The sequence below is a fragment of the Macaca thibetana genome, chromosome 3, assembly GCF_024542745.1.
Source record: "Macaca thibetana thibetana isolate TM-01 chromosome 3, ASM2454274v1, whole genome shotgun sequence".
NCBI lineage: Eukaryota > Metazoa > Chordata > Mammalia > Primates > Cercopithecidae > Macaca > Macaca thibetana.
The window spans coordinates 129,144,721-129,172,232 of NC_065580.1; the positions used below are offsets into that span (position 1 = coordinate 129,144,721).

Here is a 27,512-nt window from a genome sequence, read left to right on the forward strand (position 1 = left end):
GGCTGAGGCAGGGGAATCACTTGAACCCAGGAGGCGGAGGTTGCAGTGAGCCGAGATCATGCCACTGCACTCCAGCCTGGTGACAGAGAAAGACTCTATCGCTAAATAAATAAATAAATAAATAAATAAATAAATACCAGTACATTAAAATAGCATAAATGTCTTAGAAGAATATAGTAAACACAGTTTAAAATGTGATTTAATATAAACATTGGGATTCAAAACAAGTGACGCCATGGAAATATGCTCATGACAGGTCACATGAACAAAGGAAGTTGCAGAACATACACATAGTTTGAGCCCCCAGTTTTGAACAAAGAAATCTCTATGTGTGTCTATATCCAGGTATGGTATATAGTTATATATCTATGTCTATATAGCTATATAAAAGAGGAAACACTGTTTATTTATTTATTTAATTTTTATTTTTTTGAGACAGTGTGTGGCTCTGTCACTGTCCAGGCTGGAGTGCAGTGGTACAATCTCAACTCACTGAAATCTCCACCTTCCAGGTTCAAGCACTGGGATTATAGTTGTGAGCCACCACACCTTGCCTACAGCTATCTTTATCATGGAAAAAGTGGGGAAAATTTATATTACAAAGTGGTATGATTACAGTATAAGAACTGCAGCAATATTTGACCGAATCTTCCCCTTCCTCCTCCTAGAAATTATGCAAAGTGATAGGGAGATGTGGTTGAGGGGTGAATGAGGCAGAAATCCCATATTCAGCAAAACCAGAAGACAAAAAGTCACTGGAGACTCCAAGACCTGCACAAGCGCTACCAAAGTTACACGGGAAGAGGCAGATGCAGATCCCAAAAAACACCTGCTAAAACAGACTCTCTGAAGATGAGCTGTTCATGCCACAGTACAAACATGTGTTGTCTGAAATAAGCACAGCAGAGCAGGGATAAAAAGAACTGAGGGCAAGTCTCAATCAAGCAGAAAGGGAGTTGAAACCCTTGTAACCCAAGGGGCGAAGGGCATCTCTCCTGGCCTAAGCATCTTACGGGCAGAGTTAAGGTCCTAAAACCCAGCTCGCTCTCCTAGAGAGGGCGTGGGAAAAGAATCAGCCTTCCAGGTAAATTCAGTGTAGGGTGTGTCACTAACATTCTATTAGCCAGCACAGTAGCTCATGCCTATAATCCAAACACTTTAGGAAGCTAAGGCAAGAGGATTGCTTGAGCCTAAGAATTTGAGATGAATCTGGTCATCATAGCAATACTCTATCTCTTTTTTTGTTTTTTGTTTGTTTGTTTGAGATGGAGGCTTGCTCTGTGGCCCAGACTGGACTGCAGTGGCGCGATCTCAACTTACTGCAACCTCTGCCTCCCGGGTTCAAGTGATTCTCCTGCCTCAGTCTCCCAAGTAGCTGGGATTACATGTGCGTGCCACCATGCCCAGTTAATTTTTGTATTTTTAGTAGAGACGGGGTTTCACCATGCTGGTCAGGCTGGTCTTGAACTCCTGGCCTCGTCATCCGCCCGCCTTGACCTCCAAAAGTGCTAGTATTACAGGCGTGAGCCACTGCACCTGGCCCTAAGACTCTATCACTTAAAAGGACAGAGAGACAGTGAGAGCAGGAGCTGCTCGCACCTGTAATCCCAGCATTTTGGGAGGCCAAGGCAGGTGGATTGCTCGAGTCCAAGAATTTGAGACCAGCCCGGGTGACATAGCAAAACCCCATCTCTACAAAAAAAATACCAAAAAAGCCAGGCACGGTGGCTCACAACTGTAATCCCAGCTACTCGGGAGGCTGAGGCACAAGAATCCCTTGAATCCAGGAGGTGGAGGTTGCAATGAGCTGAGATTGCACCACTGCACTCCAGAAAAAAAAAGGAAGAAAGTAGATGAAGAGCTCACAGGAAATGCAGGGGCTGTGTGCCCTATGTGCAGTGATTGGTGGTGATGCTAGGGAGTACTGGACTGGGAGGAGAAGCCCTACAGGGCCAGTTTAGAACAGTGCAAAGAAACAACAAAAATAAAAATAAACAAAACAAAACAAAAAATAGTACACAGCAAAGGAGGCAGAGCTACACAAAAACCACCAAGAGCCACATTGAATGACACAGTCTGACTGTGGCAGCTGAAAATCTTCATTTGCATTGAGAAGCTTGGAAAACTACCCTAGTCCCTTTCCTTCAGAGAAGACCCTTGCAAATGATCAGTCCAGGAAAATACAGCTCATTCTATAATGGATTAAAGAAAGAAAAAAGAAAGGAACACCTTTGTTATGGGCTGAACTGTGCTCCCCCAAAGTCCACATCTTGAAGTCTTAACCCCCAGTACCTCAGAATGTGACTATATTTGGCGACAAGGTTTTCATTTGTATGTTCGTTTGTTTGAGACCGAGTCTTGCTCTGTTGCCAGGCTGGAGTGCAGTGGTGCGATCTCAGCTCACTGCAACCTCCACCTCCTGGGTTCAAGCGATTCTCCTGCCTCAGCCTCCTGAGTAGCTGGGACTACAGGTGCCCACCACCATGCCAAGCTAATTTTTGTATTTTTAGTATAGATGGAGTTTCACCATGTTGGCCAGAATGGTCTTGATCTCTTGACCTCGTGATCTGCCTGCCTCAGTGTCCCAAAGCGCTGAGATTACAGGTACTAGCCACCTCACCCGTCCCGGAGACAAGGTCTTTAAAGAGGTGATTATGTTAAAATGAGGTCTTTAGAGTGAGCCCTAATCTAATCTGATCAGTGTCCTTGTAAGAAGAGAAAATTTGGACATGGAAAGACATCAGAAGCATGTGAGTGCGCTGGGCACAGTGGCTCACGCCTGTAATCCCAGCACTTTGGGAGGCCAGAAGTTGGAGGCCAGCTGGGACAACATGGCAAAACCCTGTCTCTAATAAAAATAGCGGAATGGGAAAAACTGACATCATGTGACTCTTCTTCTGATGCCTTGAAAAGGCCACATAATTTCTCTGGTGTTCTTGCCAAATATGAATAATCTGCTTTTTTTTTGAGATGAAATCTCGCTCTGTTGCCCAGGCTGGAGTGCAGTTGTGCGATCTTGGCTCACTGCAACGTCTGCCTCCCAGGTTCAAGTGATTCTCCTGTCTCAGCCTCCTGAGTAGCTGGGATTATAGGCACGTGCCACCATACCCAGCTAATTTTTTATATTTTTAGTAGAGACAGGGTTTTACCATGTTGGCCAGGATGGTCTCAATCTCTTGACCATGTGATCCACCCATCTCAGCAGGTCCTGGGACTATAGGCATGAGCCACTGCAACCAGCCACAACCTGCATTTAAACATAAGGAAACGTCAGGCCAGGCACAGTGGCTCATGCCTGTAATCCCAGAACTTTGGGAGGCCAAGGCGGGCAGATCACCTGAGGTCAGGAGTTAGAGACCAGCCTGGCCAAAATGGTGAAACCCCATCTCTACTAAAAATACAAAAATTAGCCAGGAGTGGTGGTGGGCACCTGTAATCCCAGGTACTCTGGAGGCTGAGGCAGGAGAATCACTTGAACCCAGGAGGTAGATGCTGCAGTGAGCAGAGATTGTGCCACTGCACTCCAGCCTCGGCAAAGGGGCGAGACTCTGTCTCAAAAAAATTAAAAAAAAAAAAAATCATAAGGAAACATCAAATAACCCTAAAGTAAGGGACATTCTGTAAAATAACTGGCCAGTACTAAAAGCAATGCCAACATCATTAAAAACATGCAGAAATGACAACTAAATGCGAAGCATAATTCTGGATAAATAGAATCCAGGGCCAGAGATAGAACAATCATGATATAATTAGCAAAATTTGAATGAAATCTATAGATTGGATCATGCATCAATGTTAATTTCTTATTATAGGATTAAATATGATGTTTACATTTGGAGGATCTGTGTGTAGAGTATGGGAATTCTTCTTACTGTTTTTTACAAATTATTTTTGTTTTTATTTTTGAGACAGGGTCTCACCCTGTTGCCCAGGCTGGGAATGCAGTGCTGCGATTTTGGCTCACTGCAACCTCTGCCTACCGGGTTCAAGCAATTCTGCCTCAGCCACCTAAGTAGCTGGGATTACAGGCATGCACCACCACACCAGGCTTTTTTTTTTTTTTTGCTTTAAGTTTGGGGATATATGTGCAGAATGTGCAGGTTTGTTACATAGGTATACACGTGCCATAGTGATTCGCTGCACCCATCAACCCATCCTCTAGGTTTTAAACCCCGCTTGCATTAGGTATTTGTCCTAATGCTCTCCCTCCCCTTGTCCCCCACCCCGACAGGCCCCAGTGAGTGATGTTCCCCTCCCTGTATAGACCCATGGGAAATGTTTCAAAAGTGAGAACTTCTTATGCATGTTATTTAAAATGTTTTTTCCCCCATCAAGAACACCTATTTATGTATTTAATATACTTCCATCGTGTCACCTGGGCGACAAGTCTCACTCTTGTCGCCCAGGCTGGAGTGCAATGGTGTGATCTCGGCTCACTGTAACCTCCGACTCTTGGGTTCAAACGATTCTCCTGCCTCAGCCTCCTGAGTAGCTGGGATTACAGGTGGCCGCCACCATGCCAGGCTAACTTTTGTATTTTTAGTAGAGACAGGTTTCACCACATTGGCCAGGCTGGTCTGGAACTCCTGACCTCAGGTGATCCACCCACCTCAGCCTCCCAAAGTACTGAGATTACAAGTGTGAACCACCATGCCCGGCCTTTTTCTTTTTTTGAGGAGTCTCGCTCTCTCGCCCAGGCTGGAGTGCAGTAACATGATCTTGGCTCACTGCAACCTCTCTCTACAGAATTTAAGCGATTCTCCTGTCTCAGCCTCCCAAGTAGCTGGGACTACAGGTGTGTACCACCACACCTGGCTTTTTGCATTTTTGGTAGAGATGGGGTTTCACCATGTTGGCCAGGCTGGTCTTGAACTCCTGACCTCAAATCATCTGCCTGCCTCAGCCTCACAAAGTGTTGGGATTGCAGGTGCGAGCCACCGTGCCCGGCCCTTTTTTTTTTTTTTTTTCCGGCTCACTGCAAGCTCCACCTCCCGGGTTCATACCATTCTCCTGCCTCAGGCTCCCGAGTAGCTGGGACTACAGGCGCCCACCATTACGCCCAGCTAATTTTTTTATTTTTATTTTTTATTTTTTTTTTGTATTTTTTAGTAGAGACGGGGTTTCACTGCATTAGCCAGGATGGTCTTGATCTCCTGATCTTGTGATCCACCCGCCTCGGTCTCCCAAAGTGCTGGAATTACAGGCGTGAGCCACCGCGCTCGGCCTTTTTTTTTGTTTTTGTTTCTTTGAGACAGAGTCTGGCTCTGTCACCTAGGCTGGAGTGCAGTGGCATCATCTTGGCTCACTACAACCTCTCCTTCCCAAGTTCATGCAATTCTCATGCCTCAGCCTCTGAGTAGCTTGGATCACAGATGCACACCACCATGCCAGGCTAATTTTTGTATTTTTACAGAGACGGTGTTTCACCATGTTGGTCGGGCTAATGTTTGTATTTTTACAGAGACAGGGTTTCACCATGTTGGCCAGGATGGTCTTGACCTCCTGACTTCAAGTGATCTGCCCGCCTCAGCTTCCCAAAGTGCCGGGATTACAAGCGGGGGCCACCACGCCTGGTCTCCTCATAACATTTTTAACAGCAGTTATAATAAATCTGCATGCACACCATGTAATACCTATGGAACTAATAACTAGTATTCTATTGTGCAGTGATTCTAGTCACATATATATATATTCGTTTTTGTGATTCTCAAATACACAAACCCTCCTAAAAGCATCATATACCGATATTCACTGCAGCCTGAATAGCAGATTGGGAACAACTTAAACATCAGTCAGTAGGTGACCGGTTAATTGTGTCATTCTTTTTGAGACAGGGTCGGCTCTCGTCGCCCAGGCTGGAGTGCAGTGGCAATACCATAGCAGACTGCAACCTCCGCCTCCTAGATTCCGGCAATCCTCCCACCTCAGCCTCTCGAGTAGCTGGGACCATGGGCGTGCACTACCACGCCCAGCTAATTTTTGTACTTTTTGTATAGATGGGGTCTCACTGTGTTGCCCAGGCTGGTCTTGAACTCCCAGGCACAAGTGATCCGCCCCCCTTGGCCTCCCAAATTGTCGGGATTAGTTGTGAGCCACCATGCCCCGGCCTCTAGTTGTGTAATTCTTACAAAGAACATTCCGCAGCTGTTAACGAGGACTTCCCGTTCATCTTGATATTGCACACTCTCCAAGACACTTAAAGTATAACACACCCCACAGTGTGTATTAGGAATTGCGATTTGTGTGGGGAAATGATTATATTCATATATAAGTTTATAAATTCAGAAAGCATTCCGAAAATTCATCGAGTATCCAGGGGTAACCGTGCTTGTCTCTAGTGTTGAACTAGAGGCGGGAGGATGATTTAATTTCCACATGCCCTTTTATGCCTTTTGAATTCAGAACAATTTCCCTTATCTATTAAAAATAAAACACCAGCCGGGCACGGTGGCTCACGCCTGTAACCCCAGCACTTTGGGAGGCCGAGGCGGGAGGATCACTTAAGCGCAGGAGTATCGCTTGAGCTCAGGAATTTGAGACCACCCTGGGCAACAGAGTGAGGCCTATGTCTGCAAAAAGAAAAAAAATAATAAAGTAAAATATCACGTGTTACTGAATCCCTGGTATTTGGCGGGCACTGGATACTGGAAACAATTGTGTAGCTCTTTGGAAATTTACCTTAAAAGGGAGTCCTCTCAAAGGCTGGACACCATGACTCTACAAGGGTGAGTTTTCAAATCTACCATGGAAGCCCAGGGCCTCAGCAGCATCCTGAGTCCTACGGACAGACAGGTTCTTACGACTCAACTCCCATCGCACCAGTCCTGCAGCTTTCTAAAGGCATCCAGCACTTTCTACTTTGCATTCTATCTTCATCTTCGCTAGTCCTTACAGCACCGCATGATCCTGGGGGAGGGTGCTTATCAGACTAGCTTGTGTGTCCCCACGGCACCTGCAGCACCGTCAAGCACAAGGTCCAGAAAGCTCCAATGAAAGCCATGAAAGCAGCAAGAGAAGGAGACTGAGGAGCAAAACGCGCGAGTAGGGGCGGGAGGAGGCCCACCATACGCCCTGCCCCGCGCGGAGCACAAGCCCCGCCTGCATCCTGAACTCCTGGGTCCGCAAAGCTGCGCCCCACTGAGCCGCAACGCCGGAACCTAGTAGCACTGACTGCTGGGAACAGGTTGCTGCCTTGCTCAATAACGCCGCGGTCACAGCGGCGGCGCGAGGGGTGGGACCGCAGGCACCGCAGCCGCGAACCAATGAGCGTGCGCCGCACGGGCCGTGGCCCAGTGGCGGCGGCGCGCGGGCACGCTAGGGGCGGGCCGGGCGCGCCAACTTTTCCGGAAGAACCGCATAGTGCCTCCCGTGCACGGCGCGCCGGCTCTGAGCTCTCCGCTCGCCGCATGGCTTTCTTTTTCTCCTCTGCAGCAGCTGTGGCGGCGGCGAAGACCGTGAACCCCAAGACAGAGGTGGCCCGAGCGCAGGCAGCGCTGGCGGTCAACGTCAGCGCGGCGCGGGATCTGCAGGACGTGCTGAGGACCAACCTGGGGCCCAAAGGCACCATCAAGATGTAAGGCGGGGCTGGCAGGAGGGCTGGGCGGGCACCGCGCGCTGGGCCCTGGGCCGCGGACGCGAGCCCGCCGCCTCGGGGCTCCGCAGCCTCCTTTCCCCGCGTCCTCCCGGGCCGGTCCTCTTCCCTGCTAAGCCCCACCACGCGGCCATTTTTTTCTGCGTCGATGCCGTCTCCATGGAGAAAAAAGCGGCTCTAGTACGCGGCGTTTCCCGCTTTCTGGGACTTCCAGGCACCCTGAGGACTCTGCACAATCTCTGCGGGGACGGGGTGGGCACTACACCCGCCCTCCAGCCTGCGGTAGATAACTAGTTCCATATCCTCGGCTTCCTAAGATCTGGGAAAAGCCCGTTTTCTAATGGGACTTTTTAATTTAGTTTTCGTTGATAACTAGCTCCATATCCCCGGCTCCCTGAGATCTGGGAAAAGCCCGATTTTTGTTTTTTTGGTTTTGTTTTTTGACACGGAGTCTCGCTCTGTCAGGCAGGGTGGAGTGCAATGGCACGATCTCGGCTCACTGCAAGCTCCGCCTCCCGGGTTTACCTCATTCTCCTGCCTCAGCCTCGCCAGTAACTGGGACTACAGGTGCCCGCCACCACGCCCAGCTAATTTTTTTTTTTTTTTTTTTTTTTTTTGTATTTTTAGTAGAGACGGGGTTTCACCGTGTTAGCCAGGATGGTCTCGATATCCTGACCTCGTGATCCACCCGCCTTGGTCTCCCAAAGTGCCGGGATTTACAGGCGTGAGCCACCGCACCCGGCCGGACGAAAAAGCCCGTTTTCTAATGGGACTTTTAAATTTAGTTTTCGTTTTAATTAGTTTCGTTTTTGTCACAATCTGATTCATTTCTGCCCCTTAAACAGGCTTGTTTCTCGCGTTGGAGACATCAGGCTTACTAAAGACACAGGAGTTGACGACCAGCCCTGGCCAACACGGTGAAACTCGGTCTCTACTAAAAATACAAAAATTAGTCAGGCATGTTCCTGCACAGTGTGCTGCTTCACGAAATGGTGAGAGGTGCTCTGCCAGGTCTGAAATGTCTTGATTTTCCATAGAACTTTTGCTTTGTAGAAAGATTTACCATGTTCATTTTCAAGGAAGGAGCACATTCAGAAGTGACATGTAATCAGTAATAGTACTGACCGTGCCTGGAGTCTGACAGCCCTGTCTTTGAATCCCTGCTTTTTTGCCATTCACAGTCTGGGCTAAAGGATTGTAATTGTACATTAATTATAATAAAATTTGAAAAATTAAGGGTGGTTGACACAATCACATGGTCAAAATGCATGAGGATAGTTTTTCTCTTTATGGCTTTTTTTTTTTTTTTTTTTTTTAAAGACAGAGTCTCACTGTCGCCCAACCTGGAGTCCAGTGGCTCACTGCAACCTCCACCTCCTGGGTTCAAGCGATTCTCCTGTCTCAGCTTCCCAAGTAGCTGGGATTACAGGCTCCCTCCACCACACCCAGCTAATTTTTGTATTCTTTATAGAGATGGGATTTCACCATGTTGACCAGGCCGGTCTTGAACTCATGACTTCAGGTGATCCGTCTGAATCAACCTCCCAAAGTGCTGGGATTACCAGGCGTGAGCCACCGCATCGGGCCGGTTTTTCTTTTTAAAACAGCAATTTCTCTGTTAATGTCTTATCTCCATCTCCAACTGGAGGGGAGAGAAATCCCTTTGCTTTAACATTTTTAAAGTTTTAGAGATGGAGAATATGAGATTATTGATGGGAGTATGTGTTTTACTCATCCCTAAATTCCCAAAACTTCGCAGTTCAAATACCAGAAAAGGAAATGATTTCCTGTTGGTTTGAGTACAGAATAATAATTAGTGTTTTGCTAGTAGTATACCATGCCATCAACATCCAGATGAAATACGTTTAGCAAAGACTCGCTAACCTAGGAGGTATAGTTTTTTTTTTTTTTTTTAGTGGGTTCAATGGTGGCCTGCATTAGCAAAAAAGTGGAACCATAGTTAAACTTGACATCAGAATTGTTTGGGGGCTGGGTGCTGTGGCTCATGCTTGTAATCTCAGCACTTTGAAAGGCCGAGGTAGGTGGATCACTTGAGGCCAGGAGTTCACGATCAGCCCTGGCCAACATGGTGAAACTCTGTCTCTACTAAAAATACAAAAATTAGTCGGGCATGGTTCTGCACGCCTGTAGTCTCAGCTCCTCCAGAGGCTGAGGCAGGAGAATTGATCGCTTGAACCTAGGAGGCTGAGGTTTCAGTGAGCCAAGATTGTGCCACTGCACTCTCCAGCCTAGGCAACAGAGTGAGACTGACATGAAAAAAAAAAAAATTATTTGGGTTTTAGTGTGTGAGAAATACAGCATGAGAGAAGCACATTGAACATTTACAATTTAGGAAATAAGTATAAAGTGGACACACACAACCACCACTGTAGTTAAGAAATAAATTGTTGCTGGGTGCGGTGGCTCAAGCCTATAATCCCAGCACTTTGGGGGGCTGAGACGGGCAGATCACGAGGTCAGGAGATCGAGACCATCCTGGCTAACACGGTGAAACCCCGTCTCTACTAAAAAATACAAAAAACTAGCCGGGCAAGGTGGCGGGCGCCTGTAGTCCCAGTTACTCAGGAGGCTGAGGCAGGAGAATGGCGTAATCCCGGGAGGCGGAGCTTGCAGTGAGCTGAGATCTGGCCTCTGCACTCCAGCCTGGGCCACAGAGCAAGACTTTGTCTCAAAAAAAAAAAAAAAAAAAAAAAGGAAATAAATTGTTGCTACCACCTTAGAAGTCCCCTCCCACTGGAACCTCTTTCCAGTCTCCAGAAGTTTGTATTTCAGTTTTCTTTGAAAAAATTATAAACCTACAAAGATAGTGATTATAATGTGTGTACCCTTTACCTAGATTCACCAATTGTTTACATGTTGCTCCATTTCTTTCCTATTTTTCCCCTGAATCATTTGAAGTTAAACTGGAGACATGCCATTTTACCTCTAAAATACAATGTTTTCCGTTTTTTTTTGTTTTGTTTTGTTTTGTTTTGTTTTTTTAAGAGACAGGATTTTGCCGCGTAGCGCAGGCCGGTTTCAAATTCCTGAGTTCAAAGGATCCACCTGCAGTGGCCTCCCAAAGTGCTGGGATTACAGGCATGAGCTACCGCACCTGACCTTTCCTTTTAAATTATTTGATCATTGCAGAGTAACAGTGGAGGCTGCTGAGCTTTCATTTTAGGAGATACCTGGCTTATTCTCACTAGAGCCCTATACTTGCCGTAAAGAGGCAAGGATGTAAAATTATGTGTTACTGTTAACTGTTAGCTGTGTCATCTTGAGTCAGCTTTTACTGAGCCTCAAGCTTCCTCATCTGTAAAGTAGAGATAACCTGGGAAATAAATTACACATGAAAATGTTTTGATCATTATAATTGCATGTGCATGATAGCTAATTGTGACTTTTTAATCTTAGCAATTTGTAGCCAAACTCTTGGGTAGATTTTTCAAGTAGATAGCACTTAAAGAGGCCCTTCATGCATTTTATTTGTGGTATATTTAGACTGCTTCATATTGTTTTAAGTGATTCATTCTTTTTCTACTTTCAGCAAATTCAACACCCAACAGCTTCCTTAATAGCAAAGGTAGCAGCAGCCCAGGATTATATAACTGGGGATGGTATGACTTCCAATGTCCTAATCATTGGAGAGCTACTGAAACAGGCGGATCTCTACATTTCTGAAGTATGCACAACTGTTTTTTGTTTTGTTTTGTTTTTCGAGATGGGGTTTCACTCTTGTTGCCCAGGCTGGAGTGCAATGGCGTGATCTCGGCTCACCGCAACCACCGCCTCCTGGGTTCAAGCAGTTCCCAGCCTCAGCCTCCCGAGTAGCTGGGATTACAGGCATGCGCCACCACGCCCAGCTAATTTTGTATTTTTGGTAAGAGATGGGGTTTCTCCACATTGGTCAGGCTGGCTCAAAACTCTTGACCTCAGGTGATGCACCCATCTTGGCCTCCCAAAGTGCTGGGATTATAGGCATGAGCCACCGCGCCCGGCGCACAGCTTGTTTCTGTAATATTTCATTGTATATAGGATATGTCAGATATTTATTTATACAAATTGATGTGTTGTTAATACTAGCTGAGACCATAGAGTAGAATTAGGGGGCTTAAATCTGGGTCTTCGTCCTGGTCTAAAATAAATTAATTGTGATCTTGGACAGGTTATGGAACCTTCTTTGGCCTGAAAATAATTTTATAATCAAGTTGAATTGCCTATGTGATTTGTATCTGTCTTTAGTGTAAATTAATAATTGAGATTTTAAAATGGGATGTTTAGGACTAGGTATATTTATTTGTTAGGAAAAAGCCAACTAAAAGCTTACATTTGGATAAATTCCACTTTTTTAGCCCTGACTAGTTCCAAGGTTTAAAACAAACCTCAAGAACTATGAATCTATTGTCAGAATTTCCTGGCAGAAGAGAGCAGTCTTTATTTTTATTAGTAAATTATGTGAATTAGTTTGAGATTACCTATAGAAAAAATAGAATAACACTACCATCTGCCAGCTGTTGGGACACAGTGTCGGTTTTGGCATGATTCGGGGTGGTCTGCACAGTGAACACCCAAGTGTGCTTTATAGTTCCCTTGGCTTTGACCCTGTGCTAGAGCATTGCCTGTTCTTCTCCTCTGCATTGAAAGGAATATTTATCCTTTTAAATGTATTCAGAAAGCCAGCACATTATGTTACTGCGTGTTCAAAGGTATGATGATTCAGAATATCCCTCCAAGAATTATCTGAACTTTATCATGAACTATAGTTGCACCTAATTGAAGATGGGAGTGTTATTGTGTGTTTATTGTAGGACCTTCATCCCAGAATAATCACTGAAGGATTTGAAGTTGTGAAGGAAAAGGCCCTTCAGTTTTTGGAAGAAGTCAAAGTAAGCAGAGAGATGGACAAGGAAACACTTAAAGATGTGGCCAGAGCATCTCTTTGTACCAAAGTTCATGCTGAATTTGCAGATGTCTTAACAGAGATATATATTAAATTTTGTGTGTGTCTGTTATTGTACACCTATATAGAAAATCTCTGATAGTAGAAACATGAATATAATTACCAATTTCAATTACAAGGTGCTATGTAGGTTCATTTTTGTGACAGTGATACCTAATCTGTGTCTCTAAAAAGTAAAATGAGGAAATTCAAGTAATAGTATACCTAACCAGGTTATAAAATTGGAGCTTTCATTAAAAGGATTATAAAGTAGAGATTTTGTTATTAGAAAGCTTCCAGTTACCAGTATTTTTAATGAAACACCAGGAGGAATGTTAATGTTTGTGAATTACAGATTGAGATTTCAGAAAGGTAACAGCTGTTTATATATAATGTATTCTATCTGCTTATAGAAGAAGACAAATCAGTGTAGAGATTGTAAAATGAAGAAACTGTCTACTTTAGCCTTCTGAAAAGCAACATATTTCTGCTGCCGCAAATTGAATTTACTTAATGGTTATCCTTCTATTGCAGGCTGTAGTGGGCTCCATTTTGGCCATTAAAAGAAAAGATGAAATTATTGATCTCTTCATGGTTTTGTGATCATGGAGATGAAACATAAATCTGAAACTGATACAAGGTAGGTGGTAGAAGACTGAAATACTAATGGTCAGGCGTGGTGGCTAACGCCTGTATGTAATCCCAGCACTTTGGGAAGCCGAGGTGGGTGGATCACCTGAGGTCAGGAGTTCGAGACCAACCTGTCCACCATGGGGAAACCCGTCTCTACTAAAATTACAAAAATTAGCCAGGCATGGTGGCAGACGCATGTAATCACAGCTACTTGGGAGGCTGAGGCAGGAGAATTGCTTGAACCTGGGAGGCGGTGGTTGCAGTGAGCCAAGACCATACCATTGCACTCCAGCCTGGGTGACGAGCAAAACTCTATCTCAAAAAAAAAAAATTAATAAAATGTGTTTTGAAATTTAGGGTGCTTTGTACAATATATACTGTTGGCAAAATTTTTAATATATTTGGATATATAAAATATTATATATTTACCTGCAGATATAAGTTGGATAAATTGCTTGGTGAATATTGTTTTTACTTTTAGTAATATTTTCTCCTGAAATACGGTGAATGTTATGTTGTATTTATGGTTAGAATTGTTCTGAAAAGTGAACAACATCAGTCATTTGGCATTTATTGAATTGCTAGGTACAAAGCATAATGAGAAGCAGCAGAGGAATTTAAAAAAATTTTTTTCAAACACTTAGTTAGAAAACATGTTTGTGTTCGTTTTTCCCTTCTTTTAGTGGAGAATGGAGTCTCCCTATGCTGCCTAGGCTGGTTTTGAATTCCTGGGATTAAGGTGTCCTCTCACCTCTGCCTCCCCAAGTGCTGGCATTACAGGCGCTTGGCAGAAAACATTTTTTTTTTTTTTTTTTGAGACGGAGTCTCGCTCTGCCGCCCAGGCTGGACTGCAGTGGCCGGATATCAGTTTACTGCAAGCTCCGCCTCCCGGGTTCACGCCATTCTCCTGCCTCAGCCTCCCGAGTAGCTGGGATTACAGGCGCCCGCCACCTCGCCCGGCTAGTTTTTTGTATTTTTTTGTAGAGACGGGGTTTCACGGTATTAGCCAGGATGGTCTTGATCTTGTGACCTCGTGATCCGCCCGTCTCGGCCTCCCAAAGTGCTGGGATTACAGGCTTGAGCCACCGCGCCCGGCTAGAAAACATATTTTTAAAGGATGTCATCACAGTTGGACAGCCTACCAGGGAGACTATCTCTGCAGACTTCTGTACAGCATGGGATCTTCAAGTAATTCAAGAAACAAAGCTGACTGCATGAAAATTATCAATACCTTCTCAGTTCAGTGTTTAACACACATCCATCTGGAGATCAATAACCATAATTTTTTGTGTGTTTGAACAGCTTAATCAGAGGGCTTGTTTTGGATCACGGAGCATAGCATCCTGATAGAAAAAAAGGGTGGAGGATGCATACATCCTCACTTGTAACATGTCGTTAGAATATGAAAAAACTTAAGTTTATAGCCCCTTAACAGTGAAATGGAGAAGCTTCGTATTTTAGGCGAGATACTTTTTTGTGAAACTTCATTTCCCACTGTAAGGACAATAATCCTCAAATTGGTTTGGGAGAGTTACAGGAAACAGCCTCTGAAGATGTGCAAGGGGCAGGATTGGAGCTCAGTGAACTGTTTGTTAAATCTTAGGACTAATCCAGTTTCAGAAGCTATTTTCTTCTCAAAAAATAAATGTTTCCCTACTTTCTGTAACTTTTTTTTCCTTCTTAATAGAGAAGTGAATTCTGGCTTTTTTTTTTTTTTTTTTTTTTTTTTTACAAGAGTGCAGAAGAGAGAAAAACTCATAAAAGCTGAAAGAAAATTCATTGAAGATAGAGTTAAATAATAGAACTGAAAAGGAAAGTCTGTGGTGATTCAGATAAAGGATTTGTTATTAATCAAAAGGTGAGAATGAAAATTGTATAAACTAAATAGTATGTATCATCCTTTTTACTTTTAAGGTGGAAGATGTTGAAACTAATTTTTATTTTTGTTATAGGGAATTGACCCCTTTTCCTCAGATGCTCTTTCAAGAGAAGGCGTAGTCGCTCTGCGCAGAGCTAAAAGGAGAAATATGGAGAGGTATGAGTAGCAGATTTATCCAAGTAATTTGACTTTTACTTATTTTGCAAATTAATTGGGATTCTTTCTCCTTATACTTTATTTTGGGGTTTTTCAACTGTATAATTAATTGGCATTAACTATATTCACATTTTTTTGCACCCGTCAGCACTGTACATCTCTAGAATTTTTTTCATCATCACAAACTAAAACTGTATACCCGTTAAATAGTTACTCCCCATTTCTCCCTCCCTCTTGCCCCTTGTAAACATTATTTTACTTTTTGTCTCTGAATTCAGTATACCTCCTCCCAAAGAGCTCACCACAATAAAGGTTTTTTAAAAAATATTATTTTTTTTTGAGACAGTCTTGCTCTGTTGTGCAGTGGTATGATCTTGGTTCACTGCAACTTCCGCTTCCTGAGTTCTAGGATTCTCGTGCCTCAGCCTCCCAAGTAGCTGGGATTACGGGTGTCTGCCCCCATGCCCGCTGAATTGTTTTGTTTTGCTTTTTTAGTAGAGATGGGGTTTTGCCATGTTGGCTACGCTGGTCTCAAACTCCTGGCCTCAAGTGATCCACCTACCTCAGCCTCCCAAAGTGCCAGGATTACAGGTGTGAGCCACCATGCCTGGCCAACAAAGAGCTCTTGTCTACTTTTAGATTTCATTTGCTGACTTGGGGAGAGTGGTTTTCAGCTGGTTGATGGCAAATTAAAAGGCTTAGGTTAAAGTACATTTTAAAATGTAATTTTTGTGTGTAATTCTGAAAAATTCCTTCCAAAAAATTACTTGTCTTCTCTTTGAACTTCAGTGGTAACATTGCTTGTCCACCTCCCTTAAAATGCTATTTCAGGCTGACTCTTGCTTGGGGTGGGGTGGCCCTGAATTCTTTTGACGACCTCAGTCCTGACTGCTTGGGACATGCAGGACTTTTATGTGAGTATACATTGGTAAGTGTATTTTCTTCTTGAAGGCAATAGAACTTTTTAGCTCATGAATTATTTTTATTTTGTTTGTTTGAGATAGGGTCTCACTCCTGCCCAGGCTGGAGTGTGATCAGATCACAGCTCACTGCAGCCTCATCTTCTGGGCTCAAGTGATCCTCCTGCTTCAGGCCCCTGAGCAAATGGGACCACAGACATGTGCTACCATGCATGGCTAATTTTTTTGTGTAATTTTTGTAGAAAACAGGGTCGTATTGTGTTGCCCAGGCAGGTCTTAAACTCCTGGGCTCAGGCCGTCCTTCACCCTCAGCCTCCCAACGTGCTGAGATTACAGGCATGAGCCACTGTGCCTGGTTCAGGAAGTCTTTAGCAGAAAAATTAATTGAAATTCAGGATCAGATTTTTGTTTATATACATTTTGAAGGTTTATGTGTAGTAATGGGAAGCCATTGATGGGGGAAATCACATTTATATGTGATTTTTCAAAAAGAGATAATTTGGTTTAATGTGATCAAGTTTGTTCCTTATTAATATGCTGCTTGTCATTCTCTGTAAGTTCCTCTTCTCTCTTCACTCTTTGCCCAATCATGTTTCTTCTACACATAGGGAGTTCACCTTTACTGAGAAGTGTTAACAACTCTCGTTCTGTCACATTATTGATCAAAGGACCAAATAAGCCCACACTTAGATCAAAGATGCAGTAAGGGATGGCTTGAGGGCTGTCAAAATTGCTATTGATGATGGTAAGGTCCTTACCATATTTCAGTTCTATTATATTGTTTTGCTGGTCTGAAAAGCATGGCTGAATACTGTGTTGTTTTATCAGTAGTTTACACAGCCAGACACCATGCAAAAGCAGTCTTCCCTTTAGAATGACTGATGGTATGCTAAGGTTTTTCATAGCGTATCATTATTAAAGGTGAATACAAATAAATGAACTAATACTGATCTGTTGAAAGAGCTGCCAGTGGCTAGTGAAGCCATTCTGGTTGAGCCATTCTCCTATTTGATATGTTAGTTGCTTGTATTGTGGCTTTCAAATGCAGCACTTAAATTGATGTGGTCATAGTGAATTTGTAAGGAAGTAATGGCTTTCATATGTGTATTTTGTTATTCCTAAAATTAGTCCTACAGTTTTCTTAGTATTTTTTTTTCCCCATTCAACAGGCTGTGTGATTAAATATAAGCTCAGTGTTAAGGGCAGGGCACAGCTTGGAGTCCAAGCATTTGCTGATGCGTTGCTCGTTATTCCCAAGGTGTACATGCCTTAAACAGTCAATCTTCCAGAAGATTCAGCTCATCAAACCTTTTTGATAATTGGATTTTGATAATGTCTTTATTGATAATGTGGATTTTGGATAAGCAAGTTTGATCAGTTTTCTTCCTGACTCCAGAACAGGTATCGCTCATCATCCAGATGTATTTGGTTTCTCTGGGAGGCCTAAATAGCTGACGTTTCAGATGGCAAGAGAGAACCTGTAGTTTAATATTTGCTGAGTACAAACTTGCTTTTTGTTTTGGTTTTAGTTAAACTGATATCATTGTTTTCTATTATATACTAATTTTGAAGTATAGTTTATGACTGGTGTATTGCTGCTTGCTTTGGGGTAGATGAGAGAGTTATCAGTAACTTGTGTCTGGTTATTCTCTGAAGGGAACATAAATGTTCTGTCTTCATGCAATAGATTTTTGTGGTTTTTTTGTTGTTGTTTTTTGAGAACTTTGCGAGTTTTGCTTTTGTTGTCTAGGCTGGAGCGCAGTGGTGTGATCTCGGCCCACTGCAACCTCAGCCTCCCCAGTAGCTGTAATTACAGACACCTGCCACCACACCTGGCTAGGTATTTTTTTGTATTTTTAGTAGAGATGGGGTTTCACCATGTTGGCCAGAATGGTCTCAAACTCCTGGCCTCAGGTGATCCACCTGCCTTGGCCTCCCAAAGTGCTGGGATTACAGGCGTGAGCCACTGCATCCAGCTGAGATTTCTTTTGCGCTTTTGCGCTTTTTTTTTTTTTTTGAGACAGAGTCTCACTCTGTCGCCCAGGCTGGAGTGCAGTGGCGTGATCTCGGCTCACGGCAACCTCTACCTCCCAGGTTCAAGCAATTCTCCTGCCTCAGCCTCCCGACTAGCTGGGACTACAGGTACGTGCCACAATGCCCAGCTAATTTTTGTATTTTTAGTAGAGACAGGGTTTCACCATGTTGGCCAGCATAGTCTCAATCTCTTGACCTTACAAGCCACCTGCCTGGGCCTCCCAAAGTGCTGGGATTATGGGCGTGAGCCACCATGCCCAGCCATGCCTTTTTTTTTTTTTTTTTTTTTTTAAACTATCAATTCTTACTTCCTGTTTTCTCAAGAATTAAATTTGTTTACTTTAGGTTCTTGCTCAGAATTCTGGTTCTGACCTTCAGGAAACATTAGTTAAAATTTAAGCAGAACATTCAGAATCAGTTCAGCTCGTGGGTGTGAACTTGAACACAGGTAAGAGAATGCAACTTTTTGTAGAGGGAAAACTAGATGTAATACATGAGAGTTGAAGCCGGGAAAGATTAAAAATGGGGACCAGAAAAAAATCTTTTGCTTTGCAATTTGACACCAGTACTATTAGGGAACTCTAGGTTCTAAAAATGGGATAAAATAGGATATTAATAAAAAATGGAATGATTAGATATAATAAGAGAGTAGACTGAGTAATTTTGGGATAATTTTGTTGGAGATGTTGAGTGGTGGTAGATGGTTCAGATTACTGTTGAAGGATTTTCATATTGCATTTGCCTTACTCAGTGGGTTTTTTTTTGTTTGTTTGTTTTTTGTTTTTTTCTTTTTGAGACGGAGTCTTGCTGTATCCCCCAGGCTGGAGTGCAGTGGCGCGATCTCGGCTCACTTGCAAGTGCCACCTTCCAGGTTCATGCCATTCTCCTGCCTTAGCCTCCTGAGTAGCTGGGACTACAGGCGCCCGCCACCACACCTGGCTAATTTTTTGTATTTTTAGTTGAGATGGGGTTTCACCGTGTTAGCCAGGATGGTCTCGATCTCCTGACCTCATGATCTGCCTCCCAAAGTGCTGGGATTACAGGTGTGAGCCACCGCGCCTGGCCACCTTACTCAGTTTTTAATCAAGTACTATGATAAGAAAATAGATTGGGTGATTATATTCATGGGTGAAAAACAGCTAAAGATAGCAAATAGTGCCAGAAAAGGGGATCTAGAAATCTAATGAAATGGTGACAGCCCTGATCTTAGACCCCTGTAACAAAACAACACAAATTAAGTACAAAGTAGAAGACAGATAACAGGTACATCCATGCAGTATGTGCAAGACCTATTGTTGTCAACATTATTATTTAATAAAAAAGGTTTCTGGAATGAGGGAAATGATCAGTCCATTTTAGCCAGATTATAGTCGCAGTACTATACTTTACCGTGGGTAAAGAGAAATGTATCCGGAAGAGAGGGATGTTCAGGTCTTCTAAGTAGAAGTCAGACACTCCTCAAATATTGTGGACAGGGTTCATGGTTCAGAGTAGAAAACTGGGCTAACAGAGAAGCTTTGAATTCTCATAGTTAATACTGGCGGAAATGAGTCATCAGTGATAAGCAAAGCCACACACAATCACACAATATTGTTGGTTCTTATTGACTGACCTTATTTAAGGTTTGGTTGCCTTCTAGGTGAGCCAGTGGTAGCAGCAGAAGTAGGCATTACGGGATAACGATTGTGTCAAGAAACAGCTTCATCACTCTTGGTAAGTTTGGGAAACTGAAAACTAAACTGTTAGAGAATCATCATACTCTTTTCATTTGGTGTGTCCTGTTTAGTTGCTCCTTTTCCCCCATGAACAATGTAATCAGCTGAAAGTATGGAAACCGAACTAACCCTCTGATGTGTAGAGGGGAAGGGGGAAATTTAATTGGATGTAATATGTGCAGCTTAGTTGGAAGTGGGAAGTTGAGTCGAATCAGGGCTTTTAATCATCTGAGCCATCTAATTTTTGTCCCCCTTTCAGCACTGTGATTGCCACCAACATTCTCTTGGTTGATAAGATCATGTGAGCCTGGAATGCCTTCTCTGAAAGGTTGAATTGAAGCTTCCTCTCTGAGTCTTGAAGATTCTGCAAAGTGATCCTGAGGAATACAGCTGTGGAGTGTCTGTCCAAGCTTCAAATGAGTTTCAAAGGAATTTTCCCATATGAGAAAAGAAGAGAACACTGGCATCTGTTGAAATTCGGAAGTTCTGAGATTATAATTACAGTATTTTTTTAAAAATTGCACTGAAGTGTACATACATAAAGCAGGTCTTTCACCCAGTGAACAGGATGTTTTGCTTTAGCAGCAGTAACATAAAATTCCACGTTAGATAAGCATATATTACCTACATTACTAAATATTTCTTGAAAAGCAGATTTTAATAGTTTAATTTTATGTAGACGTATGTTAAATTATTCAACAGTACCCTATTGTTAAGCATTTGGTTTTAAATTTTTTATGCTAATATAAAGCTTAAGTAATTTAAAATTTTGAGAGCATCCCTGTTAGTGTAAATTTCTGAGTAAATTCATTGGATCAGTTGGACTTTTCATGCTTTTGAAATAGCCTTGCTAAAATGCTCCCCCTACAAAGTTAAGTTATAGGAAATGGGAAGAGGAGTAAACTAGAGGCAAGGGAGTTGAGAGAGCTGGAAGGTGTGGTGACTAAGGGCTACAGTTATGGGGTTAAATTTGAGATTTGTAGGCTAACTGTATTTTCAAGTTTCTGAACTTTTGCTTATGCAAGATACTCATCCCAAAGCCTCTAGTGTCATATTTTTCTCACCCAAATAACTGCGTTTCCACAATATTATTTATATAGTTGTTGATCTGTCTCTGCAGTCCTTAAAGGTGACGTTGATGTTACTAGGCTGTGTGTTTTGCGGGCTCAGCATTGGCCTGAAGTGAGTGTGCAATAAATGTCAAGTTGAAACTTCCTTTGTGGTCTTGCAATGGTATGATGCACAAATGCAATTTTAAAGGTAGTGTAAACTGTCCAAAGGTTTAAAAAGTAGTGAAGGGGCCTCTAGGGACCCTCAACGTGCTTTTCCTTAATTCCCTGGGCGGCCCTGCAGGTGGGGTGGCCAGTCCTACCCCTTGCCTCCGTCCGTTACCCCCTGCTGAATTGTTGGGTGAAGGGCAGGTGGTGGAGCAGCATGCGCATGTGTGCAGGGGGCAACTGCCACCCTGGTGCCTGAGGGCGGATGAGCAGCAGGGCCATGGGTGTGCGTGGCGTGGTGCGCCAGTCCTGATGCCAGCATGGGTTGTTCATCACCGCTGCTGTCCTTGCTGTCGCTCCTGGTTGGTGCCTGGCTCAAGCTAAGTCATTGAACCGCTGGTCACCCGGGGGCACTGGGAAAGGGGATGGGGCCCTCCGCCCTGGTGGGATTGAGCCTGAGGCCCCTCTGCCCACTTCCGGGATGCACCTGCAGCGGCCGGCTGGGGAGAGGTCGCTTTTGGTGCGCGTGGTGCCTCACTGCCTTGTGCTTTCAACTTGCTCTGGAATCTTTCAAACCTATAAAAAGGAATGAGAGGCCAGGCGCAGTGGCTTTCGCCTATAATTCCAGCACTTCGGGAGGCCAAGGCGGGTGGGTCACTTGAGGTCAGGAGTTGAAGACCAGCCTGGCCAACATGGTGAAACCCCATCTCCACAAAAATACAAAAAATTAGCCGGGCATGGTGCCACAGGCCTGTAATTCCAGCTACTCAGGAGGCTGAGACAGGAGAATCACTTGAAGCCAGCGGGTGGAGGTTGCAGTGAGCCGAGATTGTGCTACTGCACTCCAGCCTGGGAGACAGAGCGAGACTTCATCGCAAAAAAAAAAAAAAGGGAAAGAGGAGAATGTAACAAGGAATGACCCCCGCCCCCATGTACTTGTCGGCCAGCTTAAAGAGCTGCCAGTTTGTGGCCAGTCCTGCTCCTGCGGAATCGTACTCTCCCCGTCTCCCCGTCTCCTAGAGCCATTTTGAAGTGGGTCCAGACGTATCCCATTTTATTCTAAACCTTCAGCTAGATGAAAAAATAATTACCGTTTCTCACCTAAAAAACTGACAGTGCTGCTTAATAATATATCCAGTCTGTTCAAATTCATCTATCATCTCATAAAGGGTTTTTAACGTTTGCTGGCTGAATTAGGGACAAAAATCTCATACATTGCAATTGTATGTTCTTTTTTTTTTTTTTTTTTTTTTTGACAGAGTCTAGCTCTGTCGCCTAGGCTGGAGTGCAGTGGCTGGATCTCAGCCCACTGCAAGCTCCACCTCCCAGGTTTATGCCATTCTCCTGCCTCAGCCTCCGGAGTAGCTGGGACTACAGGTGCCCGCCACCTCGCCCGGCTATTTTTTTGTATTTTTTTTAGTAGAGACGGGGTTTCACCATGTAGCCAGGATGGTCTCGATCTCCTGACCTCATGATCTGCCCGTCTCGGCCTCCCAAAGCGCTGGGATTACAGGCTTGAGCCACCGTGCCCGGCCGCAATTGTATGTTCTTAATTCTGATTCAATCTGATTATTTCCCTACTTACTCATTTATTTGTTTTTTTGGTGGGGCAGGGGGCAAGGTCTCACCGTGTTGCCCAGGCTGGAGTGCAGTGGTACCATCATAGCTCACTGCGGCCTCAAGCAATCCCTGCCTCAGCTTCCCAAAGTGCTGGGATTACAGGCCTGAGACACCACGCCAGGATGATCCGTTTTTTTCCCCTTGAGATATATTTGTTGAAGAAACTGAAAATAGGCCGGGCGCAGTGCTCACGCCTGTAATCCCAGCATTTTGAGAGGCCAAGGTGGGCGGATTACGAGGTCAGGAGTTCAAGACCAGCCTGGCCAATATGGTGAAACCCCATCTCTACTAAAAACACAAATAATTAGCGGGGCGTGGTGGCACATACCTGTAATCTTAGCTACTAAGGAGGCTGAGACAGGAGAGTTGCTTCAACCTGGGAGGCAGAGGTTGCAGTGAGCCGAGATCTTGCCACTGCACTCCAGCTTGGGCAACAGAGTGAGGCTCTGCCTCAAAGAAAAAAAAAAAAAAAAAAAAGGATGAAATAAGTGTGAATGTGTCAGGATAAGAGAGCCAAAGATAGGATCTTGAGGAACATCAAAAGACCAGGACTCTGCCTTGAAAGAAGTTACAGTGCTTAGACATCCTTTCTTGGAAAGACACTGTGAAGTGGTGCATCAAGCTGAGTTAGTGTGGCCTGTTGGAAACAACATGGTAAAGAGACCCGAATCTAGTCCTGTCTCCTGCTAACCAGCATTTTAAGTCATATTTCTTTTTTGGGTCTTGGATTCCTCCTGTGGAAAAAGGGGGCTAAAGCAAAGACCCTTTTTTATTTTTTTATTTGAGACAGAGTCTTACTCTGTCCCCCAAGCTGGAGTGCAGCGGCACAATCTTGGCTCACTACAACCTCCCAGATTCAAGTGATTCTCCTGCCTCAGCCTCCCCAGTAGCTGGGATTACTGGTGTGCACCATCATGCCTAATTTTTTTTTTCTTTTTTTTTTTTGAGACGGAGTCTTGCTCTTGTCACCCAGGCTGGAATGCAGTGGCATGATCTTGGCTCACTGCAACCTCCGCCTCCCAGATTCAAGCAATTCTCCTGCCTCAGCCTCCTGAGTACCTGGGATTACAGGCACCTGACACCACGCCTGGCTAATTATTGTATTTTTAGTAGAGACGGGTTTTCACCATGTTGGCCAAGCTGGTCTCTAACTCTTGCACTCAGGTGATCTGCCCGCCTCGGCCTCCCAAAGTGCTGGGATTCCAAGACGTGAGCCACCATGCCTGGCCAGTCCTTTTTAATTCTATCATTTTTCTTAGGCATTCAAACAAGTCTAAAGGTGCTCATTTAACTATTTGGTGATAATCATTGCACATTTATGGCAGGGGCCAGGGATATACTGTCAAAAATATATGTATTATATACTTCCCTTCTGGAGCATATAATGGTGAGAATCATTAAGAACTGATAAGAGTTCAGTAAGTGGAGAGGAAGAGGCAGAGAAACAGCAAGAGCAGAAGGATGGGTAGAAAGTGCTAAATGTATTTTAGGGTAGAGTGTCTAAATTTGCCTAGCTGGGGCAAGGGTTTGTGTAGAGGAAGAAAGAGGTAAGTGCAAATCTATCGTGTGCTCAACATTTCACCCATGCTATTTTATTTCTATCTTTTTATTTTTTATTTTTTGAGACAGGGTCTTACTCTGTCACCCAGGCTGGAGTGCAGTGACATGATCATAGCTCATTGCAACCTTGAACTCCTGGGTTCAAGCAATCCTCCTGCCTTAGCCTCTGCACCCTGTCCCTGAGCCATTGCACCTGGTTCCGTGTTACTTATTTTTTTTTCTTTTATGAACAAGCTACAGTTGTCCATAGATATCCCCATTTTTCAGATGAAGAAATTGAATCTCAGCCAGGCGTGTTGGCTCATACCTGTAATCCCAGCACTTTGAGAGGCTGAGGTGGAAGGATCACTTGATCCCAGGAGTTTGAGACCAGCCTGGGTAACATGACAAAACCCCATCTCTACAAAAAATACAAAAATTAGCCAGGCATGGTGGTGCACACTTGTGGTCCCAGCTACTTAGGAGGCTGAGGTGGGAGGATTGCTTGAGCCCACGGGGGCAGAGGTTGCACTGAGCCAAGACTGCGCCACTGCACTACAGCCTGGGTAACCGAGTGATATCCTGTCACAAAAAAAAGAAAAAAGAAAAGGAATTGATTCTCAGATTAAGTAATTTGTCTAAGGTGTCCCATCAAATTAAGTGACAGAACAAGAATGTGAAGCCAAACAAAACACAAAAGGAATTTAATGCCAGATTTTTAAGCCTCCACGTTTGTTTTGTTATACCATCATGAGTATTGTATACGATCCAAATATTATCACTTGTTTTATATATATGCATGTATTACCAATAACTCTCTCTTTTCTCTGCAGGAAATGGACAGGCTACTAGCATGGTCCAACTGCCAGGTGGGAATAAATTCTCCAGACGGCAGAGATGGTGAAGGCCCTGTGCGGTAGGCGACAGTGAAATCCATATTTCTAGGAGGAATGAAGGCCCTCTCCAATCTCATCCTTTTTTCTTTTTTTCTTTTTTTTTTTTGAAACCAAGTCTCACTCTGTCACCCAGGTGCTAGAGTGCAGTGGTGTGATTATGCTCACTGCAACCTCCGCCTCCCAGGGTTCAAGTGACTCTCTTGCCTCAGCCTCCCAAGTAGCTGGGATTACAGGTGCCCACCACCACACCCAGCTAATTTTTGTATTTTTAGTAGAGACGGGGTTTCACCATATTGGCCAGGCTGGTCTCGAACTCCTGACCTTGTGATCCACTCGCCTCAGCCTCCCAAAGTGTTGGGGTTACAGGTGTGAGCCACTGCACCTGGCCTAATTCTTAATATTTAAAGGGAAACTAACTTGTTCACCATCACATGTCATCTTTGCAGTGTACTATGGGATAAGTGTTATCTATGTTAATCAGATGAAGAATCTGAAATCCAAAGAGGTTTGACTGACTCAGTCAGTGGATGAGCTTGGCCTGGAACTGAAATCCCTGGGCTCTTGAGCCAGTCTGTGCATTTTCCATTACACTGTGCATAGCACTGAGAAATATAAGCAAATGCCAGTCACTCAGCAGAACCCTCTTCTACATGGGGAAAGGGACTGGGAGAAGGGACATCATAGTAGAGAGTCCCTTAAATTCCCCTTATAGGCCAGGTGTGGTCGCTCACACCTGCAATGTGAGCACTTTAGGAAGCCAAGGCAGGAGGATTGCTTGAGCTCAGGAGTCTGAGACCAGCCTGGCAACATAGGGAGACCCTATCTCTGCTAAAATAAATAAGTATATAAATATACATATTGTTATATATGTAAGTATATATATAACAATCCATCTTACCCTGACAATCTGCCTGCTGAAACTTACTAAACCATACTAAACTGTATGAATTTATTATTTTTATTATTATTATTATTTTGAGACAGGGTCTGGCTCGTCACCCAGGCTGAAGTTCAGTGGTACGATCTCAGGTCACTGCAGCCTCTGCCTCCCGGGCTCAAACCATCCTCCCATCTCAGCCTCCTGAGTAGCTCAGAATACAGGTGCGCACTACAATGCCCAGCTTATTTTGTGCTTTTGGTAGAGACAGGATTTTGCCCTGTTGCCCAGACTAGTCTCGAACTCCTGGGCTCAAGCAATCCTTCTGCCTGGGCCTCCCAAAGTGCTGGGATTATAGGTATGACCCCCTATGCCTGGCCTTGAAAGTCCAATTTATTTGCTTATTTAGGTGTGACCCACCATGCCCGGCCTTGAAAATCTTATTTATTTACTTACTTGCTTTTTTTTTTTCTTTCTTTCTTTTTTTCTTTTCTTTTCTTTTCGTTCTCTCTCTCTCTCTCTCTCTCTCTCTCTCTCTCTCTACTTACTTACTTACTTATTTAGAGACGGAGTTTTGCTCTTGTTGCCCAGGCTGGAGTGCAAAGGCGCAATCTCGGCTCACTACAACCTCCGCCTCCCGGGTTCAAGCAATTCTCTGCCTCAGCCTCCCGAGTAGCTGGGATTACAGGCGCCCGCCACCAGGCCCAGCTAATTTCTGTATTTTTAGTAGAGGCGGGGTTTCACCACGCTGGCCAGGCTGGTCTTCAACTCCTGACCTCGTGATCCACCCACCTCGGCCTCACAAAGTGCTGGCATTATAGGTGTGAGCCACTGCGCCCGGCCAATCTCTTATATAAATTTTTAAAAAGATGTTTTCTTTGTTTCCTAGCCCCTTCTACCCACCTACAAAGTTCCAAAGGTTTTAATGCTATTGCAACGGCAGTCAGAGGTCAAGCTGGTGCAGCTCCCTAATACAGGACAGCCTCAGATGGGGCCAACCCTCCCTGCCCAGCACCAGTGGCACCGGGCAGTGGGGGACGCTCCCGAGGTTCCCGAAACCTGGCTGGGGGAAGTGTTGGGGGGTGCACGTACCCAGGCTCAGCTGAGGCGAGTTCGCCGCCCGGGCTGCAGCTGGTGCTGGCTGGCGCTTGCGCCGGCCATTGAGGAGCTTCTGGGCGACCTTGCGCTGGTACCCACCAGGCGCCAGCCGGTAGGTGCACAGCGCCTGCTCCAGTAGCGTCAGGTCTTTGCTGCGCGGACCCCGCAGGCCGGGAAGTCAGGCAGGTATAGTAGTCCAGGTGGTGGTAAAGCTCCTCCTGGTAGCTTCTGGGTGGCGGCCGCTGGGTTGAAGCCTGCGGACATGACATACCAGCCGGCCGCCGGTAGTCACCCTCGCGCGCAAGCGCGCTCCTGGAAGACCCAGCACTCCCACCTCGAGTTCCGATTGGCTCCGCGTGAGGGGCGGGCCTTTGCGCCTTCTTGTTGGGGGGGGG

At 44.6% G+C, this 27,512-nt stretch overlaps 1 protein-coding gene, 2 non-coding genes and 1 pseudogene across 4 annotated transcripts; 3 read left to right on the top strand and 1 right to left on the bottom strand.

The window, feature by feature from the left end:
• The first annotated feature begins 7,342 nt into the window (after positions 1-7,342).
• Positions 7,343-21,085, top strand: LOC126950261 (T-complex protein 1 subunit zeta-like; annotated as a pseudogene). Its single transcript, XR_007724083.1, has 12 exons — positions 7,343-7,573; positions 8,437-8,583; positions 11,142-11,276; positions 12,403-12,594; positions 13,068-13,173; positions 14,469-14,578; positions 14,854-15,024; positions 15,119-15,201; positions 16,033-16,115; positions 16,730-16,866; positions 18,501-19,868; positions 20,130-21,085. The product of XR_007724083.1 is annotated as a T-complex protein 1 subunit zeta-like (transcript).
• On the top strand, positions 12,148-12,281 carry LOC126951842 (small nucleolar RNA SNORA22). Its single transcript, XR_007724689.1, has one exon. It is a non-coding gene; the product is annotated as a small nucleolar RNA SNORA22 (small nucleolar RNA).
• On the top strand, positions 16,920-17,054 carry LOC126951834 (small nucleolar RNA SNORA15). The gene has a single exon (XR_007724681.1). It is a non-coding gene; the product is annotated as a small nucleolar RNA SNORA15 (small nucleolar RNA).
• LOC126950251 (uncharacterized) lies at positions 20,856-27,465 on the bottom strand. The gene is made up of 2 exons (XM_050783540.1): positions 27,112-27,465; positions 20,856-21,663 (listed from the first exon to the last, which is right to left on the bottom strand). The coding sequence occupies exons 1-2, from the start codon at positions 27,384-27,386 to the stop codon at positions 21,468-21,470; spliced, it is 471 nt and encodes a 156-aa protein (XP_050639497.1). The 5' UTR covers positions 27,387-27,465; the 3' UTR covers positions 20,856-21,467.
• Positions 27,466-27,512: the final 47 nt, after the last annotated feature.